Source organism: Argentina silus (assembly GCF_951799395.1).
Source record: "Argentina silus genome assembly, chromosome: 5".
NCBI classification, from domain to species: Eukaryota; Metazoa; Chordata; class Actinopteri; order Argentiniformes; family Argentinidae; genus Argentina; species Argentina silus.
This window is the reverse complement of record NC_139659.1, coordinates 16782599-16810527: the sequence shown is the minus strand read 5'-3', so window position 1 is coordinate 16810527 and position 27929 is coordinate 16782599. Positions and strand designations below refer to the sequence as shown.

The 27929-nt window shown below is 45.9% G+C and overlaps 3 protein-coding genes across 4 annotated transcripts; 2 read left to right on the top strand and 1 right to left on the bottom strand.

The window, feature by feature from the left end:
* Nucleotides 1–172: 172 nt before the first annotated feature.
* nup155 (nucleoporin 155) lies at nt 173–12559 on the top strand. Of its 2 annotated transcripts, none has more exons than XM_083670355.1 (35): nt 173–302; nt 678–842; nt 995–1132; nt 1277–1373; nt 1493–1563; nt 1682–1774; nt 1993–2256; nt 2345–2418; nt 2548–2639; nt 3182–3279; nt 3375–3542; nt 3657–3757; nt 3922–4092; nt 4270–4380; nt 4459–4553; nt 4672–4757; nt 5035–5100; nt 5207–5357; nt 5529–5595; nt 5742–5857; nt 6019–6122; nt 6328–6461; nt 6973–7164; nt 7266–7404; nt 7544–7679; nt 8239–8392; nt 8532–8636; nt 8788–8942; nt 9073–9202; nt 9347–9460; nt 9581–9701; nt 9823–9933; nt 10382–10518; nt 10640–10746; nt 11089–12559. In XM_083670355.1, the coding sequence occupies exons 2-35, from the start codon at nt 701–703 to the stop codon at nt 11225–11227; spliced, it is 4179 nt and encodes a 1392-aa protein (XP_083526481.1). In that variant the 5' UTR covers nt 173–302; nt 678–700; the 3' UTR covers nt 11228–12559. The 2 variants fall into 2 exon arrangements, with proteins under 2 accessions (XP_083526481.1, XP_083526480.1); XM_083670354.1 differs by having other exon boundaries at nt 1990–2256.
* Nucleotides 12560–13186: 627 nt separating this feature from the next.
* On the bottom strand, nt 13187–14407 carry ora5 (olfactory receptor class A related 5; the record flags this gene model as incomplete). The annotated part of the gene is made up of 1 exon (XM_083670764.1): nt 13187–14407. One exon carries the CDS (start codon nt 14405–14407, stop codon nt 13187–13189), a length of 1221 nt encoding a protein of 406 aa, XP_083526890.1.
* Nucleotides 14408–15544: 1137 nt separating this feature from the next.
* zdhhc8a (zDHHC palmitoyltransferase 8a) lies at nt 15545–27003 on the top strand (the record flags this gene model as incomplete). The annotated part of the gene is made up of 10 exons (XM_083670763.1): nt 15545–15648; nt 22601–22722; nt 22996–23153; nt 23732–23904; nt 24246–24348; nt 24519–24610; nt 24704–24839; nt 25099–25213; nt 25573–25688; nt 25822–27003. The coding sequence occupies 10 exons, from the start codon at nt 15545–15547 to the stop codon at nt 27001–27003; spliced, it is 2301 nt and encodes a 766-aa protein (XP_083526889.1).
* Between the last annotated feature and the right edge of the window lie 926 nt (nt 27004–27929).

Genomic DNA, 27929 nt, shown 5'->3' with positions numbered 1-27929 from the left:
TCAAGTCGGCATGAGTGCTACATGGAAGTGCAGTATTTATGAGACTTAATAATGAAGCTGAACAAGTCGTAGAGAAGACAGAAAATTCGCTGCTCAAAAGCCTTCGTACAGAAACCAACGAGCTTTGTTGTTGTCACCGGAAACACTTCTCTCATGACCTGTTACCCCTCACCCCTATCAGTGGCATGAGGCTGGCGGGTTCCAACAGTTAGCTGGCTATTTCTTACATCAAAAGACGTATCTTGGGAATAAACTGTTAGCCGGTAGAGAATTGAGTACCACCGGACTGCTTTTTCTGCAGGGTAAGATGACGTTCATTTTGAGGTGTTCACATGGCTTCTGGCTAAGTTAGCTAAGCTATTAGCTAGCTTGCAAGTTGCTAACGTTAGCCCGCTTTTTATTTGACCAGGTAGCTAGCTTGCTAGTTCGAGTTGTTGTGATAAGTTACATTGCAAACCACCCAGTTCTACTCATCTCAGTCAGGAGTCATATCTATTACAAAAAGCTCTGTCTGTGCTAGGTAGCTTGTTAACTAATCACACTGGTCCCCAGATGATCTGTCTGAAACCAGAGATATTTTCATGAAACGTTGGTCCGATTTCGCCATGGTCTGGATGGCGTCACAGTGGTAGTGAGATAAGAGAATGGAGTTAGATCTTGTTATACTGTTTTCTTAGACACATTGGTCCCAGCATAAGCAATGCCGTCCATCCTGGGACCCAGCAGTCCTGCCGCTGCAGTTGCTGAGGCGCTGGAGAACTCCGGCCGGCTGATTGACCGACACCTTCAAGAGGACCGCTGCTTCCCAGACCTGTCGGAGCTCCTCAATGTACCCTCACACAGTAAGTGATGGTCAGTTGGTGTCTGCAATGGACACATGGTTGCAGAACAGCGCGGTCAATCTTGTTATTTGTTGCTCAGGGATATGTTGCAGGAGTTTGTCAATTCTATTCAGTTCGCACACACTGTAAATGTCTCTTTGTCTGTCTTACAGACATGCCATCTCTGTCTGGGGTATCAGACATGGACTACCCCCTGCAGGGACCTGGGCTAATCAGTGTGCCAAACCTGCCAGAGCTCAGTGCTGTCCGCAGGGTTCCCTTGCCCCCTGAGCTGGTGGAGCAATTCAGCCGTATCCTATGAGCAAATGTACAGGGAGCTGTTTTTAGGTGTCTGTTATATGGTGCTAAGAGTGTCTTGTACAAGACAAAATGCAAATGTCATGTTGTGTTCATGTTAGATTTACCACGGTAATCACCCTAACAAAATCGAACAGATATGCAGTGCAATTGCATGATGGGAGTTTTCCCTGAGATCTGTCGGGCATGGCTCACCATTGACAACGACATCTTTATGTGGAATTATGAGGATGGGTGAGTACCAACCAATCCATGTTCGTATGAAGTCCATGCTCTTGCATTTGAGATCAGATTGGTGGTGCTGTTAACATGGAATTGGACCCATGTAATTATTTCTTTTTCTTTTGCTGCAGTGGGGATGTGGCTTATTTTGACGGGCTCAGTGAAACCATCCTGTCAGTGGGGCTGGTGAAACCTAAACAAGGTAGAAATGCCCTATGGTATATCTCTTATGGGACCAATGTTTCCCATACGTTCAGTATCACAGTAGTGTTTTTTTTAGTTAAGTTGGTTTATCAGCAGGATATCCTTATTTCCTTCAGGTATTTTCCAGCCACACATCCACTTCCTGTTGGTGTTGGCTACACCTGTGGATGTGGTGATCCTGGGGCTCAGCTTCCCTAAAGCACAGGCAGGTGAGTACAGAAGGTCCTACACCTGCAGCACACACCAGACATAAAAAAAATACCCATGGTTTTGCTTTTTCGTTTTCTAGATGCATTCTGTGTAGAAGAACATGATAATTGTGTGGGTAATACCATTATAAACATATGGGCTACATTACATTATATTTCTTGAACATAGCACTCTCTCTCTCTCTCTACCCACCCCTCCCCTCTCCCTCTCTTAGTAGGATTGAATGACAGCATGTCTGGTGGGATGCAGCTGCTGCCAGACCCCTTATACTCCATCCCCACAGACAACACCTACCTCCTAGCCATCACCTCCACAGACCTGGGACGCATCTTCCTGGCAGGCAAAGATGGCTGTCTGTATGAGATAGCTTACCAGGCCGAGGCTGGCTGGTTCAGCCAGCGCTGCAAAAAGATTAACCACTCCAAGAGCAGCCTGTCCTTCCTCGTTCCCTCCCTGCTCCAGTTCTCCTTCTCCGAGGACGGTAAGGATAGTCGCTCCTTGCGGAATTGGAACTGTCGATGCTCTACTTTTCCAATTGAATTAGACACGTGTGTCTTTGTGTTCCACAGACCCCGTTGTGCAGATTGCCATTGACAACTCCCGCAACACTCTCTTCACCCGCTCAGAGAAGGGGGTCCTGCAGGTAACTCCCCCCCCCCCCTTAGGGTATAGACATATCACAATGAACATCCACTTATTTCCTGAAGCACAGAAATTACTAATTTGGAAATTTGTTAGAGCATTGCATGTAAATGATCACTGTGTTTCCCAGGTGTATGACCTGGGTGCAGATGGGCAGGGCATGAGTCGTGTGGCTGCCATGTCACAGAGTTCAATCGTGGCTGCAGCTGGAAACATTGCCAGGTGTGTCTGTGTTTGCTGTACCTTTAAGATATCTTCCCTTCTTATTCCTCTGTAATCCAGCTCAAGGTACCGGTCAAGCCACTCACTGCTACGGGGGCGGCAGGTAGCCTGGAGGTTAAAGAGGCCGGCCAGCAATCGGAAGGTTGCTGGTTCGATCCCCGCTCCAGGAGGGATCTGGATGTGAGTTGGTGACTGGAGGGTTGCTGGCAGCATATCCAGGTCCCTACCACTGCCGTTGTGCCCTTGAGCAAGGCACTTAACCCCGAATTGCTCCAGGGGCGCTGACTTGGCTGACCCTGTGCCCAGAGCCCAGCGCTCTGTTCTCCCTGGGGGGGTGTGCACGTGTGTTGTCTCGGAGGGGGGGTGTGCAGTGCGTGTGTGTTGTCTCGGGGGGGGTGTGTGCAAAAAGACCCATTCCAACAATTGATGTGAATTGATTGCATGGCAAATAAACAGTCTTTCTTTCTACCGTTAGTCTCCACCTCTAATGTTGGCTTAGCCTTGATGGTAACCAAAGGCTGTCATTCTCTCTCTCGTTATAGAACCATTGATCGCTCTGTCTTCAAACCCATTGTCCAGATCTCTGTGATAGACAGACCTGAGTCTTCAGACTGCCACCTGCTGGCTGTCACTCATGCAGGTAAGGAGACTGACATGAGAAGGAGAAAAATGGAAATTTAAATTCAATACAGGATAAGTGTTTCCTGATCATTCTCTCTCTCTCTCACTGTGCAGGAGTGCGCCTCTACTTTAGCACCACACCTTTTTCCCTGCCACATCAGAAGCACATGGCAGGGCGCCCTAGCCTGCTAGCCCTGGTCCACGTTCGCCTGCCCCCTGGATTCTCCGCCTCGTCCACCCTGCAGAAGCCTGCCAAGGTCCACAAGGCTCTACACAGCAAAGGTAACACTATCCCAAAATCTCCCTATCATTCCTGTCCTGTTGTGTTTGGTCCTCTCTGGTTGATCCCAGGGGAGTGTCTCACCCATATCTCTCTGGTCTGTCCTCCCCCCACAGGAGTGCTCCTGATGGCAGCATCTGAGACTGAGGACAGTGACATCCTGTGGTGCATCAACCACGATTCCTTCCCCTTTAAGAAACCCCTAATGGAGGCTCAGGTAGGAGCAGAGGGTTAGGGTTAGAAACATCACACCAGCACACCCAGAGAGGGCCTCACACGCCTCCTGGCAAAACTAATCTTAGTTTGCAGTTACTATCAGCTCACATGTTCAAAATGCTCTAAAACCCGTTGCTTAAATTGTCTGTATTTGTTATATTGCAGATGATGTCGAATGTAGATGGGCATTCCTGGGCATTGTGTGCCATCGACGAGGAGAAGGCACCCAGACTCTCTACACCCATGAATAAGGATCAGATTCCCCTTACTGACTCTCCTGTGGTGGTGCAGCAACACAACGTTCCCCCACAGAAGTTTGTCCTCCTCTCTGCCAAGGTACAGTCTATATTATACCTTGTACACTTTGGAATTAAATTGACTTCATTGACCAAATTTTGAAGTTATTTGTCTTAGGTTCCGAAAAAAAGTTTTGAATGGTACTAGTATGTTAGTACCTTGCATAAAGTCTGGAAATAGTTGTATTCTTCTGATCATTGCTCCTCTGACCCACAGGGAAGTCACATCTTCCACAAGCTGCGACCAGTGGACCAGCTGCGCCACCTGTTGGTGAGCTGTACCGGTGGAGAGAGTGAAGAAATTGAACGCTTCTTCAAACTGCACAGAGTAAGTGTCTCATTACTTCTAACACACACACACACACACACACACACATTTGACTAATACTCTCCTCTTCCCCTTCAGGAGGAACAGGCCTGTGCCACTTCTCTGATTCTAGCTTGTTCCAGTTCTGCCTGCGACAGAGAGGTGTCTCAGTGGGCCACCAGAGCCTTCTTCAGGTCAGACCTCACCACACACACACACACACACACACACTTGTACTCACACAGTAACTCACTTAGGCCAATGTTCATTACTGCTTTGTTACATCTGAGATTATATGTATTCCCTCCATAGGTATGGAGGAGAGGCTCAGATGAGGTTCCCCTCAGCTCTCTCTGCCCCAAGCAACGTTGGACCCCTGTTTGGGTCTCCTGTACCAGGTTACTTTTTATGGTCTTTTTGGGGCCATACTATCATCCGAAATTCCTCTTAATTATAACATGCCAATGTCAATATTGTCATAGCAAATATCCCTTGTTCAAACTTGTACAGACAAAGCATGTTGTTGTTGTTAGACTTGAATGAGAAGTTGTCTGGATCGCTTGTCTCACACCAAGCCTGCCTGTGTTGGGATGTTGTTGTTAGAGATGAATGAGAAGTTGTCTGGATCTCTTGTCTCACACCAAGCCTGCCTGTGTCGGGATGTTGTTGTTTCAGGATCCCCTATGCCTCTTGGTAGCAGCCCCTTCCCTAACCCTAGCTTCTTAGCCACACCTGGTCCAGGTACATGACCCTCCTGATGTTCTCTCTACGTACTGTATTTGTCTGATGATTTTTCAACATAATTGAACACACATTTACCTATTGGTCTCTCCTCGTACTGTTCCAGGTATGATGCCCCCTATTGTGTCCACACCCTTCATACCAGCCACCCCCATGCTGTCAGGCTCTGCCCCCATCACAGCCATGTCCTCTGGGCCGGAGGTGGTCTTCTCAGGGAAACACAATGGGATCAGTGTCTACTTCACCCGCATACTGGGGTGAGTCACTAAGGACACATACACACACACACACACACACACACACAATTAAAGTGTGTGTTGGAGCGAGAGACATTCCGTCATGGTTGGAGTTACTTGACTATTTTGTGATCATTGTTCTAAAGTAGTATAGTTCCTCTCTGATCATCTGTGTTATTTACTGATGAACAGAAATATCTGGGACGGGAGTCTTGCTGTGGAGAAGATCATCAGTAAAGGAAACCAGTCTGCCAGTATTGTGAGTATCGCAATACAATTCCGTCCCCTTTTTAAATATATAGTGTTATGATGATTTAACAATGGTGATGATGATGATGGTGGTGATAAGCCTAAGGGTGTCTCATCTGCATTGTTACCGTGTGTCTCCTCTTTTTTCCCCCCAAGTTGGAGAGCACAGCCACCTCCTCTGATCTGGAGTCAGTGCTCCTGGAGCTCCGGGGTCTGAAGGAATTCCTGGACAAAAACTCTCAGTTTAGCCCCTCATCTCTGGGCGTAGCCAGGTAAGATCCTTCCCTCTGTCACCTCCAATCCTTGGGCTCACTGCTTTACACAGGCTTAAATACAGTGGACAGCTCTATAGCTGTCTTGCTAAATTAATTCTGCTGATGTCGCACATATTCAACGTCAGCCTGGGTAAATAACATCATGTTGATCTCGTCAGTTTCAGCTCCCCTGCGAATCTGCAGCAAAGGCTGCTGGGCTTCATGCGTCCTGACGGTGCCAGTTCTCAGCAGGTGCAGCAAGAGCTCCAGAGGAAGTATCACAGTGAGTGTTTCTGTCTGAATGTGTGACTCATGTTCCACCATGGGAGGACTGCAGCCTAACTTTGATATCGGCCCTATAACCTTCTGTTTGAACATTAAAGTTAGAAAGAACAATGAAACGCTGTTATTGAGTTGCGGGAGTCTCTGACTGATGGTCTAATGCCTCTCATTCTCAACCTGCCCCCTCTCCTCTCCCCTCTCCGCAGCTGAAGCGCAGGCCTATGAGAAGATCTCCCTGCAGGGTATCCAGCAGCTGGTGCATCGTTCCTGCCAGACTCTGTCTCTGTGGAAGCTGCTGTGTGACCATCAGTTCAGTCTCATCATCTCTGAGCTGCCCAAGGTACACTACCCTCCACAACCTCACTGCTCACCTCGCTACAGTACCCTCCACAACCTCACTGCTCACCTAGCTACAGTACCCCCCGCAACCTCACTGCTCACCTAGCGACCGTACCCTCCACAACCTCACTGCTCACCTAGCTACAGTACCCTCCACAACCTCACTGCTCACCTAGCTACACTACCCTCCACAACCTCACTGCTCACCTAGCTACAGTACCCTCCGCAACCTCACTGCTCACCTAGCTACAGTACCCTCCACAACCTCACTGCTCACCTAGCTACAGTACCCTCCACAACCTCACTGCTCACCTAGCTACAGTACCCTCCACTACCTCACCTAGGTGAACTACAGGTGGAATAACCCATACACTGTTCTGTCTATCACTGACTAGCTTATAATATGGATATCGAAGAGCTTTGTATGTTCTAGGAGTCATTGATTGACAGGGCTGCATTAGCGTTGGTTGTCTTCGCTAGCCTTCTCTGAGCGCCGTGTGACCGTTGTGCAGGAGTTCCAGGAGCAGATGAAGGGCGTGAGTTTTAAGGACGTGGTGATCCGTGGCCGGGAGCTGACCGGAGCGCTGATCACTGCCCTCATCAACGTCTACATCAAAGACAGCGCCTCTGTGGATGCTGTCAGCAACCACCTCAGAGACATCTGCCCCCTACTGTACAGCAGCGATGACAGCGTCTGCTCCAAGGTACACACACACACACACACACACACACACACACATTTGCGGTGAAACCATCCACTGTGCAGTTTTTTGGTTTTAACTGAATCCCATTTTCTTCTTCTTAGGCTAATGAGTTGCTGCAGGGCTCCAGACAGATCCAGAACAAGGCTGATAAGGAGCGCACACTGAGGGAGTCCCTCCGGCTTTACCAGCAGATCAGCCACCACACAGACCTGCCGCTGGTCTGTTCCCAGTACAGACAGGGTAAGGCTGCTCTCTCTTTTCGTCAGACACACACACACACACACACCTCTGTTCGTCACTCTAGCTAGAGTTTGAAATGGCCACGTAAGCCCATATTTAGTGTGTCTAGTGTGTGACATTAAGGATGTTTCTCTCTCAGTGCGTTTCTATGAGGGCGTTCTGGAGTTGTGCCTCACTGCAGCAGATAAGAAGGATCCTCAGAGGCTGGGACCTCACTTCTACAAGAATGGAGAGCCAGAAGAGGACCAGGCTGGACAGCAGGCCTTCCAGGAGAGGTAAGTACCTCTTCACATTAGTGTTAAACAGACCTTTTGTGTAGCCATACCTCCAAATCACGTTGTTCTCATGCTTCGTTTGGAGGTCTAGAGAATTTTCGATTTGCTGATGTTGCTTGGATGGAACACTGACTGCGTCCGCATGAATAGGCTTTGGGCAGAAGTGACGCTTCGAGAACAAAAAACCCCTTCCCTTTTTGTTACTCTTGAAAAGAGCGAATTAGTCAGTGTTAGCAAATCAACTTAGCTCACACTGCTAGCAAGCTATATTTTTTGAAAATGGACATTGCTGAAGTGGTTTTTGGATTTTTCCTGGAATTATAATTTGGTTGTTGGAACACTAGCCACGTGGGGAGTGTGGCTAGCACGTTATAGGTCTCCACCCTTCTGTAGGGAATTTCTGCCTGAAACCTCCCCAGGCTTTCCGAACAAGGTGAGAAGAATGACAGGGAGCCGAGGTTAAAAGGACCTCAGTGGAAATCTTGTTCCAATCTCTCAGGGACCTCCTGACCTGATTTTCCCCTCCTGTGCTGATGTTACCTGTCCCTTCCTCCCTTAGGCTGTCGTGTTATAAGTGCATCACAGACACCATCCAGGAGCTGGTGAACCAGAGCAAGGCCGCTCCTCAGTCTCCCAGCGTCCCCAAACAGCCAGGGCCCCCCGTCATGACCTCTGACCCCAACATGCTCAGCAACGAGGACGCTACTGCCCACGTGAGTGCTGAGAAGAAAGTAAATTGGAGCCGGTGGTCATCTATGAAAAGATTGACAAAAGACCACCAGCATTCGAGCCTTACTTACTACCAGTGTTGTGAGAACCTGTCATGATTCTCCTCCCTTCTGTCCGTTGTAGTTTGAGCAGATGATTGGTCTAGCCCAGAGGTCACAGGATGAACTCTTCCACATAGCACTCTACAACTGGCTGATACAGGCTGACCTCACTGACAAGCTTCTGGAGGTAAGAATCTGCTGCATAGTCCCACTGTCAGACCCTGATATACAGTACACCGGTCTGTATTTTATTGTGGATAAGTATATAACATTGATATGGCCTGTGTTTGTGTGTGTTTGTGTGTGTTTGTGTGTGTGTGTGTGTGTGTGTTGTCCAGGTGAACTCTCCTTACCTGGAGGAGCACCTGATGCACATGATCAAGCAGGACCAGAGTAAGGTGCGGAACATGGATCTGTTGTGGAGATACTACGAGAAGAGTCGCAGCTTTGGCAAGGCTTCTCATGTCCTGGCCCGGCTCGCTGACATGCACAGGTATACGTCTCATGTTTAATCTTCCTCTCTAATGATGATGGAGAAGCAGGCTGTTTTACCTCAAAGCCTTACACTTACACAACATTTAACCTGTGTACATCTTTGTGTGTGTGTATGTGTGCGCGCGCAGTACTGAGATCTCTCTGAAGCAGAGGCTGGAGTACATCTCTCGTGCCATCCTGTCTGCCAAGAGCTCCTCCTGTATCTCCGCCCAGGGAGCGGACGGAGAGTTCCTGCATGAGCTGGAGGAGAAGATGGAGGTACGTGGCAGAACACTCCCGACAGCCCAGACTACAACACACCTAAACTTCTCTGTGAAGTGATCTGAATGTAATCAAATGTGACCCTTTCAACTGAATGCTGTTTTCTCCTGTCGTCTCTGTGGCCCCTCCCTCCCTCCCCAGGTGGTGCGTATTCAGGTGCAGATCCAGGACACACTGAGCAGACAGTACTCCCAGCATCCATCTGTGCAAGGAGCCGTGTCACAACTGGACTCGGAACTCATGGACATCACCAAGGTGACGACGCATTAGAAAGCCACAAAAAGAATAAAAGAAATGAAAAAGTGTACACGCCGTGACAACATGTTTACGTCCGCATGGTTTGATTAACCTGTGGCCTTTTGGTCTCCTATCCAGCTCTATGGGGAGTTTGCTGATCACTTCCGGTTGTCTGAATGCAAGCTGGCCATCATCCACTGTGCAGGACACTCTGACCCCATCCTCGTGCACTCTCTGTGGCAGGAGATCATGGAGAAAGGTGTGTTTGTTTGTGCGTGCCACCAGTATTTTGGACTGAGATGGATTTTGATAAACATCCGCTCAAAGCCCTAAGGCCACGTCACCTCGTGCCCTGAAATGTACTGTCCCCTGTGTTCCAGAGCTGGGTGACAGTGTGGCCATGAGTCCAGCTGACAGAATGAGGGCTCTGAGTCTGAAACTGGTGTCCCTGGGAAAGATATACGCTGGAACGCCCCGATACTTCCCATTAGGTAAAACCACATGTCTGCTCATCTACCAGTAGAGTCACATTTCTACTATCCCCATGATTTCAGAACTGATTTTCCTCTCCGTAAAAAAACATTTAAACTACCTCTCCAACCTTATCCACTTAGCGTACCTGCTCATCTAATTACACTGTCTGTCAACACATATGTCTCTAAGGTGTATGTCTGTAGGGTCTGGATGTTATATCTGTAATTGCTTTATTTTACACCCAACAATGTGTCCTGTCCAAGCTTGCCTACCCTGGGGCTCGAGGGATTTGTTGCACGCACACACACACACACACACACACACACATCAATGATGATGATCTCTCTGATGTATTCACAACCAACGCAGTTAATTTATGCTACGTTGACAATTTATGCACGTATTGTTTAATATAATTTATGTTTAATACTGATCATTTATTTTTCCCCTGTCTTGTCTTACCAGAATTCCTAGTGAAGTTTTTGGAACAGGAAGTGTGTCGTCTGGGCTGGGATGTTGGCTTTGTCACCTTCACCATGCAGGAGATAGGAGTACAGCTGCCTCGCCTGCTGGAGGTCTACGACCAGCTCTTCAAAACACGAGTATGTGTCTCGTATGATCTCAAACGCACATGTTTGACCGAAGCAGTACTTCATTCATAAGGAAATTGGGCATACACTTAAAGTAGTGGTGTTTATGTGTGTGTGACTGTCTTGCTCCCAGGACCCGTGTTGGCAGCGTCTGAAAAAGCCTCTCCACCTGGTAGAGTGCATTCATGTGCTGCTGTCAGGCTACGTGGACGACCCCAGCAGAGTACCAACCTATGACAGGTAACTTAACTCTCTTCTTGTCCAAGTACGCCATTTTTGGTTGACAGTGTTCAGTGGTTGGGTGAATAAACTGACCAGTCTAGACACACTGCTGCTGTCAAGCGTATATGCTGTTGTATTACTTAGCAATGAATGTGTTGTTCATGTAATATGAGAAAATATATTTGATTGTTATCTAAACTCTTTATTTCCTTGTCTGCAAACTTTATTGGAGAGCATAAACAGTTGCATACATAGCAATGACAATTGAACGCTTCATAAAATATAGGAAAATGTATTTCATTATCTGTTGTTGTGCGTCTTTAAAATTCTTTCCCTAATATTTCTCTCTCTCTCTGTTAGACGGCGGTTCACCAACGTGTGTCTGGATAACATTTGCGGTTACCTGGTGGAGCTGCAGTCCCTCAGCCCCAACTCTGCTCTGCAGCAGACCATCGGCAACTTCAAGGCCCTGCAGGCTAAGCTGGAGAAGGTTCATTGAGGTCACAGAGGGCCGCTGTTGACCAGATCATCAGAGGTCACAGGGCAGGAGAAGCTAGAGAAACCGCTACTGTTAAATTCCTATTCAGAAGTCTCGTCAGGATTGACAGAGCTTTGCATATGATCAGGAGTTTGGCATAACATGATTTGAATGTCTGTCACAGGAGTCCATGCATCTTTGTATTCCTTCTCTTCTGGCTGATAAGTGAATCTGTTGTTTGTTAGACAACCGTTCAGTCTAATAGTGGAGACCTGAAGAACTGTATTTCATGAAGAGGTGTCAGTGACCAGTTCACTCTGTCCACCCCTGACTTTTTACATCCTATTTTTAACTTATTTTATACATATGCATTTGTTTTGTAAACAATAAGCATGAAAGTTATGTTAAAGGTGGGGGAAAACAAAACAAGATACAGGTGGCTGTCTGAGTGAATTGTTTCACTTATGCCTGTTGGACACACATTAACTGTTATCTTACACAGATTGAGAGGAAAAAAACAAGAATTTGAGGGGATGAGAATGTTAAAGGGTGAACAGGGTCTTCACTTCAACCAACACCATGGAGTTGGTTTAGAGTGGCCAGAAGATGGGATGACTGTTCTCTGATTGATTGGTTCCAACTTGAATCCACTCGTTGTTCATTGTGCTGATTTAACCCCAAACAAAGTATTTCACTGAACATACCATGATTCAGTAAAGCACACAATATTTACATTTACCCATGGGGACTGGTGGTAACTATGGATGCTTTCTTGTTAATCTCATATTGACCCTAGATTAAAGTTCTCCCCCATGAGATGTGAAGGTTTTGCATATTATGTTTATTTCCTAAGTACCAATCAACCTCCAGGCCTCCAATACAAGTGGAATATTGGACTCGTATTACACTCAGAATACCTTCTCTGGTAAAGGTTTATTGCAACATCTAAACCATACTTTCAGGTCTCCGTGTTTATATTCTGTAAAACCTTGATCAGTGTGTCTGTTTTGGTTGACAAGTTGTATATAGCATTTATTTGAAAGTACGAGTGTGTATAATTATGTAGGTTGTACTTCTGTCTTTAGGTAAATTGAGTCTCAATCCATGCCTTGTATGAGGATGCCATTCAAGTAGCTTTATTCTGAGAAGGTGGCCCTCACAGGAATGAGCAATTTTATATACTAAGCAGTTTTTACAGAAAGTGACCCATTTAGATTTTTCATTGGTTTTTTTGTTGATGGTAAAGTTCAAGTTTGTATTGCAACAAAAAGAATAATAACATTTGCAACCTGTTGGGTAACCTTTTTGATTGTGCTTTTTATGACAAATAAAACTTCAGTTATGCACTATGAACTTGCATTATACATTTACAGTGAACATAACCTGTCACTACATGAACCAACCTCACAATTATTGACAGTTAACAGATATGCCTGTGTAGATTGTGTTCTCAAGAATTAAGACTAATACTTTATGTCCCTGCTGCTTTTGTTGACATAATTACCCTTAATGGAGGATAATTGTGCCTCAGGGCTGGATGATGTCACTAACACAGTTGCTGAGATACTTTCCTCCAATTACTGAAGCACAGAGGCAGAAAATGTCCTTGATTTTAATGTGCTGAAAACAAAACAATTAGACTAGCTTTGACTCCTGAGATGCAAAATTGATTTCCCTCTTGTAAGCAGATTCTTGGAGAACAGTCAAACCTCTTGAAAGGCTTGATGAAGTGCTTGTTGCATTCAAAAGACAGTCATATTTCTATCAATTAACATCCTCCTCCTTCAGTCACCCTAATTAGCTGTCTATAAGAGACACTCAGTTATAGAACCTATAGTGATATCCACCCTGGTGTCTGACTCTTTACATGACAATAATAGCAATTGCAGTAATCATATCATAGTGCATGATGTGAAAATCTGTCTGATATATAGTCAGGCAAGCCAGATGTAAGAGCAGCCCAGTCTGGGGCCTGAGCTTCTACCCTCTGCAGGAGCAAGACAGTTTTTTCACTCCATACAGAAAGATATAGGGGATGATGCAGGTGTAGGAGGCTGCGACGTAGCTGGCCACCTCCACCACCAGCGATGATGTGTGGATGCTACTGGTGATGCGCAACAGTAGGTGGGTGAGCCAGCACACCAGGAACACAGTGGCCACAGCCACCACGCTCTTCGCTGCCCTCTGAGTGCCTGAGCCTGGGCTGGGCTTAGCTGGAGGCTGGGTGGGCCTAGCTGGAGGCTGGGTGGGCCTCTGGGGGCCCAGTGGGGCTATGACTCCGTTCTCCCCGGCACTGGGCTCAACATTGTAGTGGGGAGAGCTGGGGGAGCTGTGACTGTTTGATGGTCCTGCATCAGAGCAGGGGGCACCAGGTAGGTTGGGGTGGTTATCTGTGTCCTTCGGGTCACCGGAACAAGGAGAACATTCTAGATTGGTGTCTGGAAAACTCACTGGATTCGCTTCATTACTAGGTGTGTTGATACCCCTCTCGTTGTACTTTCCTTCTGGGTCCCTCTTCTCACCCTTGTTGGATAAAGCATTAGCTGCCCCCTTGTGAGGGTCAGGGGTCTGGCCCTGTATACGGTTCTGGTTCCGTAGCAGAGTGATCACAATCTGGATGCTAGAAAATACTATACCAGCAATAGGGAGAGCGTTAGCAATGGTGAGATACAACACCTCGTAGGTCTGCTTTGCAGTATGGGAGGGGTAGTCTTCTTTACAGTCCTCTTTGCTCTCATTCCCACCCTCCATTGAGACAAAAAAAAAGTGTGGAATACTGAAAACCAGAGCCACCATCCAGCTGCCAACCAGCAGGTAGGCCACCAGGCGTAGGTTGTCCAGCTGCACTGGTGCTCCTCCACGCTTTAGTGAGCCAACAAGCTTCTGGTACCAGAACACACTGATGAATAGGGTGGAGAAGATACTGCTGGTCTCTGACAGGTCAGCACAGAAGTAGAACACGCCACAGTAAGTTTCCCCCAGGAACCAGCGGTCAGCGAAGTCTGCCATGGTGTCAGGCAAGTCCACCAAGTAGTTGGTGATGAGATTGGACACGGCCAGGTTGATGAAGAGGACCTCGTTGGTTCGCAGCTGGGACTTGGGTCCAGGGAGAGAGCGGAAGCCCAGCCAGTTGTTTCCTAGGATCCCTGTCAGGCACATGAGTCCCCTGATAATGGATTCGATCCAATCTTCTGCATCCATCACACAAGGGGCATTTAAGTATTTAACCCTATTCTCTACGCACACAAAAGTTCCAGCACAGTTTCAGTGTATACACTATTTTTAAGCAGACTTTTCAGCACTGACCTAAACCTGCCTTACTGTGCCTTGGAACTGAAGCAGCTTTGATGGCCTAACATTTATAGAGGATGTTAAAATCATGCATAATCAAGCCCAACCCCCAAGTAATCCCTATAGGCTCACCCTCAGGCCCCAAATACAGAATGTACTGAAGACTACCAAAGACAACTGCATTACTACCATGTCATATGCACCTGGCAACACATGACTTCACAGCTTTTACAAGGGCAGGTTCACAGTTGTAATACCAATATTAGCCACACAATCACATGAAGAGAGGCATTCCCTTCTTGGATCTAATGTCTTATCTGTATTCAGCACGTATCTGTATTCAATCTTATCTGAGAGCACCAGTGAGCAAAACTAATTTCACCCCAATCACAACCATCCAGAACAAAAAAAACCCTGAGCAAATTGATCATACACCAGGGCAAGTAGGCCTTATTAGTGGGGGAAAGAAATACTCATTACATATGATTTTATCACAGTAGTTAATGCAACATTAGTGTCAATATCCAGCCTTTCTCATTGGGAAAAAACGTCAAGGCTAAGAAAGCCTTGCTTGTAAAAGTCATAACATGACAACACCAAACTGTGCAGAATGAGAATGGTTATCCTTATTCATGTGACCATTGAAAATAGTGAACATGGTGGAGAAATGTCTAAGCAAGTGCAGAACATGAAAGAAAATATATTGTAACAGTCACAATTATCATTTAGAAATACATGGGAACGATTCAGGCGTCCACTATGTTGTAGTTCACGTCATTCATTCTTTTCACGATAGCCCCACCTTTATTGTAGCCTATCAAAGCAGTGACCCAGCAGCTAGTGCGCTCCGCTGACTTGGTCGGGTGGGATTCCCAAGACACTGCGGCCACAGTTTATTGGACTTTCTTGATGATGCATTCGTTTGCCTTTGATCTATGGGGGATGGAGTGGAGCCTGAATACATTATATAGTGAAGCACTTATTGAATCTCGGAGTTGCCTATTGCTTTCTTTGGAATAAATTACTGATGAATGTGGAAGGAACAGAATGCCCACCAGCGGCGGTGAGAGATTTAAACCCAGCGCATTTATTCCGGTGTCCACCGCTGCCTGCCTCCTCGTCGGGTCAACCACTTTATTCTTCGTTTTTACGTAAGTTGAACTGCCTGCCAAATAGGAAAAAGGTGTTTTTAAAAAAAAAAATATCGACATATTCGAAACTACATAATTTAATTTCTGAAGTGTATGCAATTGCATATCGGATCAGATTGAGCTGCGATCATAATTTCAATAACCAGTAGCGCGGTTTAACCATAAGCTATCTCTACTGAAAGACAGTCACGCACGGTCCATGTACAACCATAAACATTAATTGAATTGAAAATCACTGCGTAAAGATATGATGGAATGTGCATGGGCACACGCTACATTGCAATAAAGAGCAGAATGGAACATAAGCCTAAACTTTTCTTGTACCACTTCGCACAGGCTTAGGCTACATTAATTGGCCCACAATTTTATTTTAATATTCATTTTGTGAAAATGTTTGAAACAAATGCTGATGTTGTCTTCTACTATCTATAACTTCTTGCTCTTTCACGTGTACAAGGCCTATTTACCTATCAGTGTGGTCAACATTATTAATTGTTTCATTGCTTTATCTAATATCATGTAGATCCTCCTAGTCTAAGCTACTTATGGATTGAGGGTTGGTACTGTAGGTATGAGAGAGGCCATTATGTCTGGTCATTTGTTGAGGGAAACATCAATACATCATATTCAGGTGATTGGGCCCAATGGTTGATACATACAATATAATTACCATTCTATTCCAATGGATTGATACAGAATCACCTGGTTTTACCCAGTTCCATAAAAAACAAAAACAACTTTCAATTCAGACACAAAACATCTCACCATCCACACCTGTCATTCAGAGTTGTAACCCACACTAGCATGCAGCAAGTGATCATAATGCCCCAATTTATTTCTAAATCTCTTTATCTTCCAGGGGCTAATGTCAATGATGCAGTCAGACTGGGTCAGCTTATAGCAAAACAGGTTCAGTTGTATTTTCATTGCATTTGTTTATGACTCTATGACCTAAACCTCCCAAAAGCTAAGCAAGGGCAAGATGATGAAAACTAGTATTTTGTAATGTGAACGGGATCACTTCCACATAGGGAAAATAGAAGCATTTGCTCATGCCCAAGATTTCTAGACACTGCATGAGTAGGCCAACCACAGCAGATGTACGATAAGTCTATCGACCTCTGACGCCATATCTGTCCTAGTTTCTTATCCGATTCTGTTCCCAGCAATATTTCAATCTAACAGATGGGAAGTTTGGGATTAGGATCATCTGATCAATGTTGATTTCACATCTGGGAAACTAGGGGTGGGATATAGGTCTAAGTGTAGTGATAGGTGTGATTATATTTGATGAGGAAAGCAGAGAATGGGGCCTGCGTGGGATGATTATAGCCTACTACAGTACACTGTGGATTTACTTGAAGCCAAAAACTACCACCACGACTTGGTTTTATCCCATCTGAGGTGTCAGAAAACCTGGAAAGAATGATCTCACACTGACATCCTTCCCATTGTTTTGCTCTCTTACTTGCTGCTGTTCCAACACAAGTGTCACAAGTGAGCTTAAGAGAGAAATATAATCCTCTGTGTATAAAATCAGAAATCCTTGGAATGGAAGACTATTTCATCTTTTTAGGTCCATTTCATATTTTGTCAGGGAACTGTGACACGGAGAAAAATAAAATAGACCTCTTATCTCTTATCTCTGTGCATAAGAAATAGATATGACCATTGCCTATTCTGCCCAGTTATATACAGAACTACTGCAAATCAGAAATCTGGAGTTATTCATGGTAATTATAAAGTAATGACACTTCTGGCAGAACATTACTGTGTAAAGAAAATACAAGTAAAATCATAGGCTTACTGTTTTATCTTTATTTATGGCTGCTGCTGTTTGCATTTCAATTGCTACATTCCAGTGGTACAGCTTTGCTGTATGCTAATCCAAAGATGTCTTAACATACTGTTGCTGCAAGATAATTGCAGTACATAGACAGGCTTGTGTATTATGTTAATCTTGGGGGTCTGCTATTGTGATGGACTGATTCAGGGGATGTTTTAATTTGAATTGTACATACTGTGGTGGTGGTGGTAATATACTGTATGTGACCCAATCAGGATGTCCAATCAGGACTAGCCTAGCCCTGTACTGTATCATGAAAGTTCATAGTCATTTTCTATCAGTTATAGATAAACTGGCAGGAGTTCTACTAGACAATCTGCATTTTTAAGAGAAGCCACTCACACTATAGGGCACATTTCCCCTCAGGACACCACTGCTCCATGCTGAGTAGCTGTGCATTGCAGCTTTCTCAGGGATTCTGTCTGTGTCTGCAGCATCTATTCCATGGACAGCCATTCTAAACGGGATGAGGTCATGTTTAACCAGAGTGGTCCAGCCCAATCGCACATGCTCTTTGTTTGTCCTTTCACTCAGGAAGTGCTGTGGGGGCCCATTCTCATCTGTATCTAACAGGAAATTCATTAATTTTCCTTGAAGATAGGAATGGACATAGCTCCAGCGCTTTGTTACTGCAACTACCCTTTGCCGTGAATGATACTGTATCACATAGTAGTTAAAATAAAAAAGGAGTAATGTCCGCTCAAACTTGTTATGCAGCTCAAATGACAGCGTTTTACTACTTTGGATGTGTATAAAACCTCTCTTTTCATCATATTAGTTTAACACAGTATGAGCAAAAGGTTGGTTTATGTCTACAGTCTGCTTGCCCTGTCAGCAGTACGAGCTGACTCTCTTTAAAAGCAGAGATGGATGGATGCCAGGTTGTGCCCATTCTGCTCAGGCTATCTCAAAGACATGCAACCTCACCTTGGTACTGTACCGGCGCTGAGGGAAAGGGACCTTGGTTGTCTCTCATCATAAAATCAACCATGTGTTCTCCCTGGTTGTTGTGCTGTAGGGAGTCTGGGGGGAGTGCCAGTCACTCTCAGGTTTTACTTAGAGCGCTGTTAGGTGCATTAAGACCCTGCATAGCTGAATATGTCAAAAGAAAGTGCCTAAAGTGTACCCCCTGTCTGTTTGTATTGAGAGTGAGCTGAAGCATATACAGATAGACGTAGACGTAGACGTATACACTCACTGAACACTTTATTATGAACACCTGTACACCTTCTCATGGTGGTGTAATGGAGTGGGGAATGTTTTCTTGGCACACTTTGGGCCCGTTACTACCAATCAATCATCACTTGAATGCCACAGCCTATTTGAGTATTGTTGCTGACCATGTGCATCCCTTCATGGCCACATTTGACCCATCTTCTAATGGCTACTTCCAGCATGATAATGCACAATGTCACAAAGCAAAAGTCGTCTCAAACTGGTTTCATGAACATGACAATGAATTCAGTGTTCTTCAGTGGCCTTCCCAGTCACCGGATCTGAATCCAATAGAACACCTTTGGGATGTGGTAGAACGGGAGATTCACAGCTTGAAAGTGCACCTGAAAAATCTGCAGGAATTGAGTGATGCAATCATGTCATCATGGACCAGAATCTCGAAGGAATGTTTCCAACATCTTGTGGAATCAATTCCACGAAGAATTGACGCTGATTTGAGAGCAAAGGGGAACCCTACCCAGTATTAGTATAGTGTTCCTAATAAAGTGTTCGGTGAGTGTAGATGTGTATTAATACATATATTTATCAATCACTCTTTACATTAGGTTACCCTGATACCTGTGCAGTAACTCTGTGATCACTATACTAACAACTTTGTATTAACATGCTGTATAGTAATAGAGTTGAACAGTTTGTGTTATTACATTAGTGGAATATGGACTGTTCCTCATTCTACTTGTGTAACAACACAAACTGCACAACTCCATATTCCATGTAATTGCCTTATTACGTGTTTGTGTGTGTGTGTGTGTGTGTGTTTTACTGTAATATGTGGTCGAGTTGGCAAAGGGCTATTTAAAGTAGAAACCTTTGGTGATCCTTTGTCTGATAAACAGCCCCATTACTGAGCTTAAGCAGAAACTTCCTCCTTTTGTTATCCTGGCCTTCACAGTCACTGAATGTTAGTGTTTCATTGTTCTCTCTCAAGTGTTATTACTGCAGATACTTCACATAAGCCATGCAAAAGGCCAAAGACCCGGGATATATGTCTTTTTTTTTTGTTTGATTGGGTGTTTTGACGAAATGAAACTCTGATATAATTCAGACTCAGTGGAGATTGTCTGCACCAATTCAAATAATGGATAAAACTAAGAACAAGAAAGTTTGACCAAAGACCAAAGACCTTTACTATCAAGGGTAACTTCAGTGATTTGTCTCATAAACAATCTTTAATGCCACTGTAAGCTGAGCTGTTGTTACATTCCTTGAAGAGAAGCAGAATTGACCTTTTACTTGCTTACTTGGGGTTAATTTTGGATCTATGTGCGGAGGTCATATTTGATAGCCACCCATGGTGGGTCAGATATTTATAGAATGCTTCTCCCCACTCAAACAGTTTGTTTTTGGCTGACATGCATATTGTACATACTGTATACAGTTTAACATATACTGTAGTTGATTTAGATTTACTATATAGATAGTAGATTTTAGTGTTTAAATTGAAGCTGTGTTTCTAAACTGCTCAGTGTTGTGTGTTTGTTTTGTGCAATTTATTAGACTACTGTTTAAATCAAATAACTCATAGGGATTTGATTGATCAACAAGGGCTTGTGATCATATTTCTAACAACAGAAATATTTTCCCTTTCATGATGTTCAAGGAGCCTCAGCTGACAGCCTGTTGATGCAGAGCAGTACTTGCTGATTGAGCAATGCAGCTTGACTTGCTGCTTGACTGATGCAGGGGTGGCAGTGCTGCTGACCCACTGCTGGGCTAAGGGCTCATTGTGCAGATTGGAGAGCAGCTTACCCTTCTGGATGATTTAATGCTGCTCTGCCTCTGCTGTTTCATTAGGCGCAGGGGCTTGTCTGGCCAGGCTGCAGTGTAATGAACTCTCCCTATGGTCCAGATGGTCACAGACCAATGATGGGCGGCCCATGCAAAGGCATCCATAGTAATCCCTCCCATAAGAAGTCAGGCAGGCGACCTCCTATAGCTGCCCTTCACCTTCTCTGTTAGTGTCCACACTCAGGCCAATTGAATTTGGCAGAACTCCGTCTGTTTGGAATAACATTTCGTAATCTCTTCCATATTTTGTGGTTTTGATTCAGATCCTTTGTATGTGTATGGTGATTGAGCCATGTTTTGACAGAGGGGTGAAAGGGTTGGGGATTTGACTAGGGAGATAATGAATTTTGAAGAGACAAGCAGCACCAAAGATACTTATTCCAATCTTGATCGTCTCGTTGGCAACTCATTTCTTCAGCACCCATTAGTCTTTCTGGTTGAAGGGTTGGTTGAAGCAATATGCATGCATTTGAACTCACATCATGGAGACTGAGAGAGTTTGGTCCATTATATGGTTTGTATTGCTCAGCCGCCCCTTGAATTTGCCAACTTAATCAACATTACCTTTGTGTTAGGGTTGCCTGACATGATGAAGCCCAGGACTATTGAGTATGAGCTCTGTATTGCAGAGAGCTATTGTTTATTGCATAGCTTAAAGTAACTAAGCTGTGGTATGATAATATAAGCGCATGTCAAACATGACAACATTTAGTGAAATGATGTTTCGGAGAGGAATTAAGATACAAATCCTTTCCTCCAGCTTTGAAGAGAACCTCACCCCCCCCCTCCCCCCCGCCCCTAAATCGTCTTCAGTGTGGTAATTCACTATTACTTAAAGGTTATAATAATTTGATCATGTTAGAATTAGGTAAAATCCTTCAAGTGGAACACATTCAGACATTTATTTACAGTCTCACCAGCAAAGGAAATATCCAGTTATTTTATTAGCTCAATGGTAATAGGTCTGCTAGGCGGGGGTATGAAGTCTGCTGGAACAATCCTATGAACAAGTGTGTGCGCTGATTGCATGGTCTTTGCATTTGGCGTCTGATGTGAGGATTCCACCATAATGGGCTGGCAGAGTGGTCTGTAATCCAGAGTCCATAATCCGGGGATTATTGGGATTGCATCTGGCATGGGCATTACCAGGCATTCCTCTGGGGGTAGCCCCTCCCCCACTCTCTCATCCTGATTTCTGACTGGGGGGTTGTCCTTTGGGGGTTGGGGGGCTTGGGCCCTGGGCCTGTGGCATGGGGGCTGGGGTTTGGCAAGGCTCATGACTCTAAAATCGGTCTCAGTGTTTGCAGTCATGGTCTGAACACAGTCTGAACTCTCTCCATTTGAGTTGACACCTTCCGCCACCCTGGATCACACCCAGAATGTTGTAGCTGTGGCGAGACAGGTTCAGGCCATGTGGAGGGCAGCCAGTATCCGTTTCACACTGATTATGGCACTGGCTACGGTCACTGTTACAGTTATGGTCACTCAGACACCTGCCTGTAGGTCATGAGAACATACGGTATGCAAGATAAGTGCAGTAAGACTTGAAAGATGGAGCCCCACAAGTCAAGAGCTAAATTCTTTACGGTCATTCTTGGCTTTGGACTTTACACTTAGTCTTAAAATTCCAAATACTTGTACTACTGAGTAACAGTATATATATAAAAATAAAAATCCACTGTCAGATGAATAGAAAATGCTCTTTTGTAGGCTAAAAGACAGGCACACACTGTAGGCCATGATGATATTTGACATCAGTTTGAACTTGTAGAATGTGTAGATCTTTGCAACCTTGTTAAATGTTGGTGGGGATTACACAAACATAATCCTTTGTTGAATTCATTTGTTCAATTGAAGCAAAAAAATAGTTGTTGTTTTGATTGCTTCTTGGACTTCTTTGAACCCTTGAACTGTGTGTCAACTGTGCTTGATTGAGTGTGTGTGTGTGTGTGTGTGTGTGTGTATGTGTGTGATTACTGGTAAGTGTGACTGTGTGTGTGTAGCTGTGTGTGTGTGTGTGTGTGTGTGTGCTGTGAGTGTACAATTCCTCAGTGGAAACACTCTCTCTTGTCTTTGTCACAGGTGCCCATGGCTGGCAGTGACCATCCACCCCGTGGTGCCACCATGCTGTGCCACCCTCTTCCTCTTCGTGTTGGCCAACTTCACCATGGCAACATTTATGGATGCAGGCGTGCTCCCAATAGGTTAGTTAGCATAACCTAGCATGGCGAGGGCTAACTAGATGGACATAGTTTTCACCTATTTTGCATTGAATGATTGATGATGATGTCCAATAATACTGTAATTAGTAAGATGTGCCTTCCTGCATTCTTGTCCTTTCCCAACCTCAATGAATTGAGTAAGAATATGTGTGATTCATTTGTAAAGCGAGTGCCCTACTGGGATTTACATCATTGCAGTTTGAGAATGGGTTGGGTGACATTGTTCTAGACAAGAGCTGTGTTCTTGTGTTTCAGCTAATGAGGATGAGGACAAGGACGATGACTTCCGTGCTCCGCTCTACAAGAACGTGGACGTGAAGGGTGTCCAGGTCCGGATGAAGTGGTGTGCCTCCTGTCACTTCTACAGACCTCCACGCTGCTCCCACTGCAGTGTCTGTGACCACTGTGTGGAGGTTAGAGAAGCAGGAACGCAGGGATGGAGGGAGGGGGAAGGAGAGAGCGTGGGAGGGAGGGAGACAGGGAAGGAGGGAGGGAAGGAAGGAAGGGTTGGACAGAGAGGGAAGGGAAGTGAGAAGGGCTTATTGACGGGAGGGGGGGAGTGTTGGAGGGGGTGAGGGGCGAGGGAGGGGGAAATAGATGTAGAGTGGGGGAGAATAAGGGATAGAGGGATAGAGGGATAGAGTGGGAGGGAGGAAGGGAGGAAGGGAGGGAGAGATCCCATTAATCAGGTTAATCCCCTCTCCATTTGTGGTCTCCGGAGAGATGAAATCTGAAAAGAGTTCTGACAATCTGTGTGCACTAAGGTATATTTAGGCAGCTCACTGAATATCAACCCTGGAACCCTGAATGTGTTATTCTGATTCTGTGAGAGAGTGTACTTTCACACTCCAAACAATGCATTATGTATGGTCAGCCTTACCCTAAGGACCACCCTAGACCACTCTGTAGTATGCATGCACACTGTCAAGAGAGAGTGAGAGGGCTATGTTGTCATTCTCTGAGAGATCCCATTTTTGCTCTTTACTTACAGGACTTTGACCACCACTGTCCCTGGGTGAACAACTGTATCGGGAGGCGGAACTACCGCTACTTCTTCCTGTTTCTGCTGTCACTCACGCTGCACATGGTGGGAGTGTTCTCCTGTGGCCTGCTCTACGTCCTTCACCACCAGGAGGACCTCTGGAAGCTGCACTGTACTGTCACGTATCCTTACATACATCCTCTGCCTGTGTGTGTGTGTGTGTGTGTGTGTGTGTGTGTGTGTGTGTGTGTGTGTGTGTGTGTGTGTGTGTGTGCATATGTGCGTGCGTGCATGCATGTGCCCAACATATCTTCATATACGTATACCATTTCTGTACAGATTATTATAATCTTCTCTATTCTATGTATTTAGAGGCATGAAAGCTGGGTATGTGTGTGTGTGTGTGTTTGTGTGTGTGTGTGTGTGTGTGTTTGTGTGTGTTGTGCATGCTACTGTATGTGCTTAATGGTCATTGATTCCTAATGCTAAAGGGCCATTGAGACTCCTTGACAGTGGTGTCCAGCCTGGTGGCGATGAGTGTGTCAGGCCTGTTCTTCATCCCTATCCTCGGTCTGACAGGATTCCACCTCTACCTGGTGTCCAGGGGCCGGACCACCAATGAACAGGTCAGACAAACACAGTATCCTACTGTTTTTGTTTGCAAATTAGTAGCTAGATTAGATAGATTCATCAATTGCAGTGATTTATAATGAAATAGATAAAAAGATACAATATTGGAGGTCTAGGCCGGTCCTCAGTAGCTTTGATGATGAAATCATTGCTTACTTTTCCTTAGGTTACTGGGAAGTTTCAAGGAGGAGTAAATCCTTTCACTCGAGGTTGCTGTGGCAACATGGAATATCTCATATGTAGTCCTATCTCCCCGAGGTAAGAAATGAAATATGGAAGCATCATGTACTATGCAAACTGTCCTTGAATTGCAACTGATGAACTAATTTATGTGTTTGTACCAAATACCAGGTACACAGCGAGGCCCACTAAGAAAACAACAGTTCGTATTCAGGCTCCTTTCCTGAGGCCAGAGGCTGAGAGACAGATACCACTGAAGGTCAGGGACAATGGCATCCAGAGTCATGATCGTGATCTCCAAAACAAAGTGAGTCTGTGCCCAATGCCCTCTGAAGGGGACAAGCCCCTGTCCACTCACACACGCACAAACGCACCCACTCACGCGCGCGCGCACACACACACACACACACACACACACACACACACACACACACACACACACACACACACACACACACACACACACACACACACACACACACACACACACACACACTGTACACACACTGTACACACACACACAGACTTGATGTGTTTAACTGTATTTCCTGCCCCTCCTCTGCCAGTGTCCATCCACTGTCAGCTTGGATGTGCCAGACATCAAGCGACTCAACACCCCACCACCCCTGCCCCCCAAACCGGACTCCAGCCTGCTCAAAAGCCACCTAGCAGCTCTGGAGGGTAGGGACACATTTCTACTTCTTCACTTCTTCTTCACTTCTTCACTTATAACTTACAACAGTTATAGTTTTAGCTGTAGTTTTCCCAAACCTTTATTCCCCCTATTTGCTCTCTAATCTGTATGCATAATGTCCTGCCTTCCCCCAAAACAGAGCTGAAATCTAGAAATCACTGTAGAGTCACTACCCCACTACTGCCACCTGGCGGTCATGGTTATACTGTAGCTCCTATTGGAAAAAAGCTTTTGTTCATTCACGTTAACCACGTTCACTGCTGTCTACTCTCTAAGGAGCGCATCAACAGGAACTCACTATATTGAATATATTGATGTATTAATGTCCTCTGTTTTTGCATTCCAGAGGGTGGGATCCATACCACCAAACATGTGATCCCTCCATCTGTCCAGACCATGCCACATCTCCGACCAGCTCTGGAGCCCTCCTCTAAGGGCCAATCCCCCTCACCCGGTGAACAGGTGACTAGCAGCATTCAGACATGCAGTAGATCTGTGTTGTGTTTTGAGCTGTTTATACAGGTATGGTTTATGTGTTGTGTCACTGTATGAGTGTTCCCTAATAGACTGGTGTTGTGGTTGTATTGGGGTATAGATGGCCAAGGCAGCAGAGCAGCAGGGGAGTAGCAGAGGGCATGACTTCACATCTGAGCCCAACCTGGGCAGACCAGACCAGCAGGGCTCTCTACCTGGGCAGCCAACCTTCCCGACCAACCCCAAACCCAACCCCAACTCCAACCCCATGTCCAGTCCATTGCAGCTCAACTCTCTCACCCTCAACTCCCGCTCCCTCACTCTCAAGCACGCCTATCGCCACGGCAACAAATCCCAGCTGCCTGCCTTGCACCCGGAGAGCCTGGTCTCCAACCCCCTCCCAGGAGTGTTCCCCCCTCCCAAAGTGCTGGCCAGCCGCAGCAGCAGCCTCTCCTACGACAGCCTCCTCAACCCTGGAGACCCCCAGTTTCTGGCCCAGCGAGGGGGGCCTCTGCTGGGGTACCAACCACACTTCATGACCCTGGGCCAAGATGGAGGGTTACTGCAGCGGCCGCCACCACATGCCTACAGCCCAGTGTTCATGGGGGTCACCAGACAGTCCCCTCAGCCCAGGGACCCCTCGCCCAGGGACCCCTCTCTACAGGGGCTCCTCAGAGACCTCACCCCACAGGGTCTCACCTCCCGAGACCTCCTTCCACAGAGTCACCTCCAGCGGGACCTGATCCAACGGGAGCCCTCTCCAGTGCGCTACGACAACCTGTCCAAGGCCATCATGGCCTCCTTTCAGGAGCGCAGGGAGCATGAGGAGAGGGACAGGATGTTGCGCATGCAGGCCAGATCCCAGGCCCTTTACGGCCCAGACACGGGGGTCTACGACATCCCCAGCAGACGCAGCCTACCGGCAGACAGCATGCGCGCCCCAGGCTCCCGCGGCCCCACCCCACCCGCATACGGCTCACGGGAGTTCATGATGAGCACTGGTATCCTGGGGTATGGAGGTACGAGGTCACCCCTCTCCAGCTCCTCCTCCTCCTCTCTGACTCGAGCCCCCAAGTCGTCCACCTCTCCAATGCAGAGCAGCAGCAGTCTACGGAGCAAAGGCCGCTCTCCCTCCCCTGCCTACTGCCCTCCAGACCGGCAGACACAGCCCTCGCCCTCGTCCTCCACCCTGCCCCGGACACCCTCCTCCTCATCCTCCTCCATGTACGCATCCTCCAAACGCCCCTCACTCTCCCACACCATGGAGGGGAAGGACTCAGCTCACCTGGGTACACTGAAATAGGAACCATCGAGTCTTCCAGATGGTATATGCAACACCTCTATGCAGTGTTAGCCTGTTTAACTTCCCAACACTGTGTTAAATTAGTGTCTGGGTTGTTAGTGTGTGAGGGAGTGCGATAGAACATCAATGTGCAGTTATGGGAATACATTTGTATACATACAATACAGTTTATTGCACTTGTACCTCTTTCTAGGCAAGGGTGTCTGTTGATGGAAGAAGTGTAAACCAACACGACATACATACAGATGATTCTCAGGACAGTTTGGTCAATATCAACAGACACTGGTGCCTCCTTGTGTGCTCAGAGAAATCAATAAACTCTGTTACAGCAGGAGAAGCGTAAAGATTACAGATCATTTATTGTTTGTTCATGTGTTTTGATAATGCTCTTGTGACATAATGTTATGTGACGACATCATTGAGTATTTTGTCTCTGTAGAAACCATGCTTTAGTAATATTTTGTAGTTCTTTGGATAAATAAAAGTGAATGTTTTGTTTCCTTTTCTGTATTTGATCTGGTGTCATTTGATTCCTAGTAAATGTTTTCATTGAACCTTTATTCATCCAGGTTCGTCTCATTGAGATAAAAACTCTTTAACAAAAGATACCTCCTATGGCCCTGTGGGGCTTCAATCACACTCACATTCACCTTCCTGCTATATTTGGTGTTTCATTTGTATTCCAATACACATAAATCCAGGATGTGGAGAAAATATTTGTGTGGCTGGACTAGTACAGTTGTTTGTACAGAGTTGTATTTGGAAATGCCACCCTCTAGTGGATATTTCTGAGAGGTGCCGTAAAAAGAAGAACGAAGTAAACAATGCTGTCTGGGTGGGTAAGTACTGTATAGGCCTGTGATAGCTAACTGTTGTGTACTGGGCTAAGATTTGGGGGAATATAGTACTAGTTATCCTAAACAGAT

What these genes read in the sequence shown, in the direction of transcription:
- nup155 (XM_083670354.1), top strand. Translation starts at nt 701, where the DNA reads ATGCCGTCCATCCTGGGACCCAGCAGTCCTGCCGCTGCAGTTGCTGAG. An exon ending in GCCACCAGAGCCTTCTTCAG is followed by an intron (nt 4,554 to 4,671) that starts GTCAGACCTCAC and finishes TTCCCTCCATAG; the next exon opens with GTATGGAGGAGAGGCTCAGA. An exon ending in GCTCCAGAGGAAGTATCACA is followed by an intron (nt 6,123 to 6,327) that starts GTGAGTGTTTCT and finishes CCCTCTCCGCAG; the next exon opens with CTGAAGCGCAGGCCTATGAG.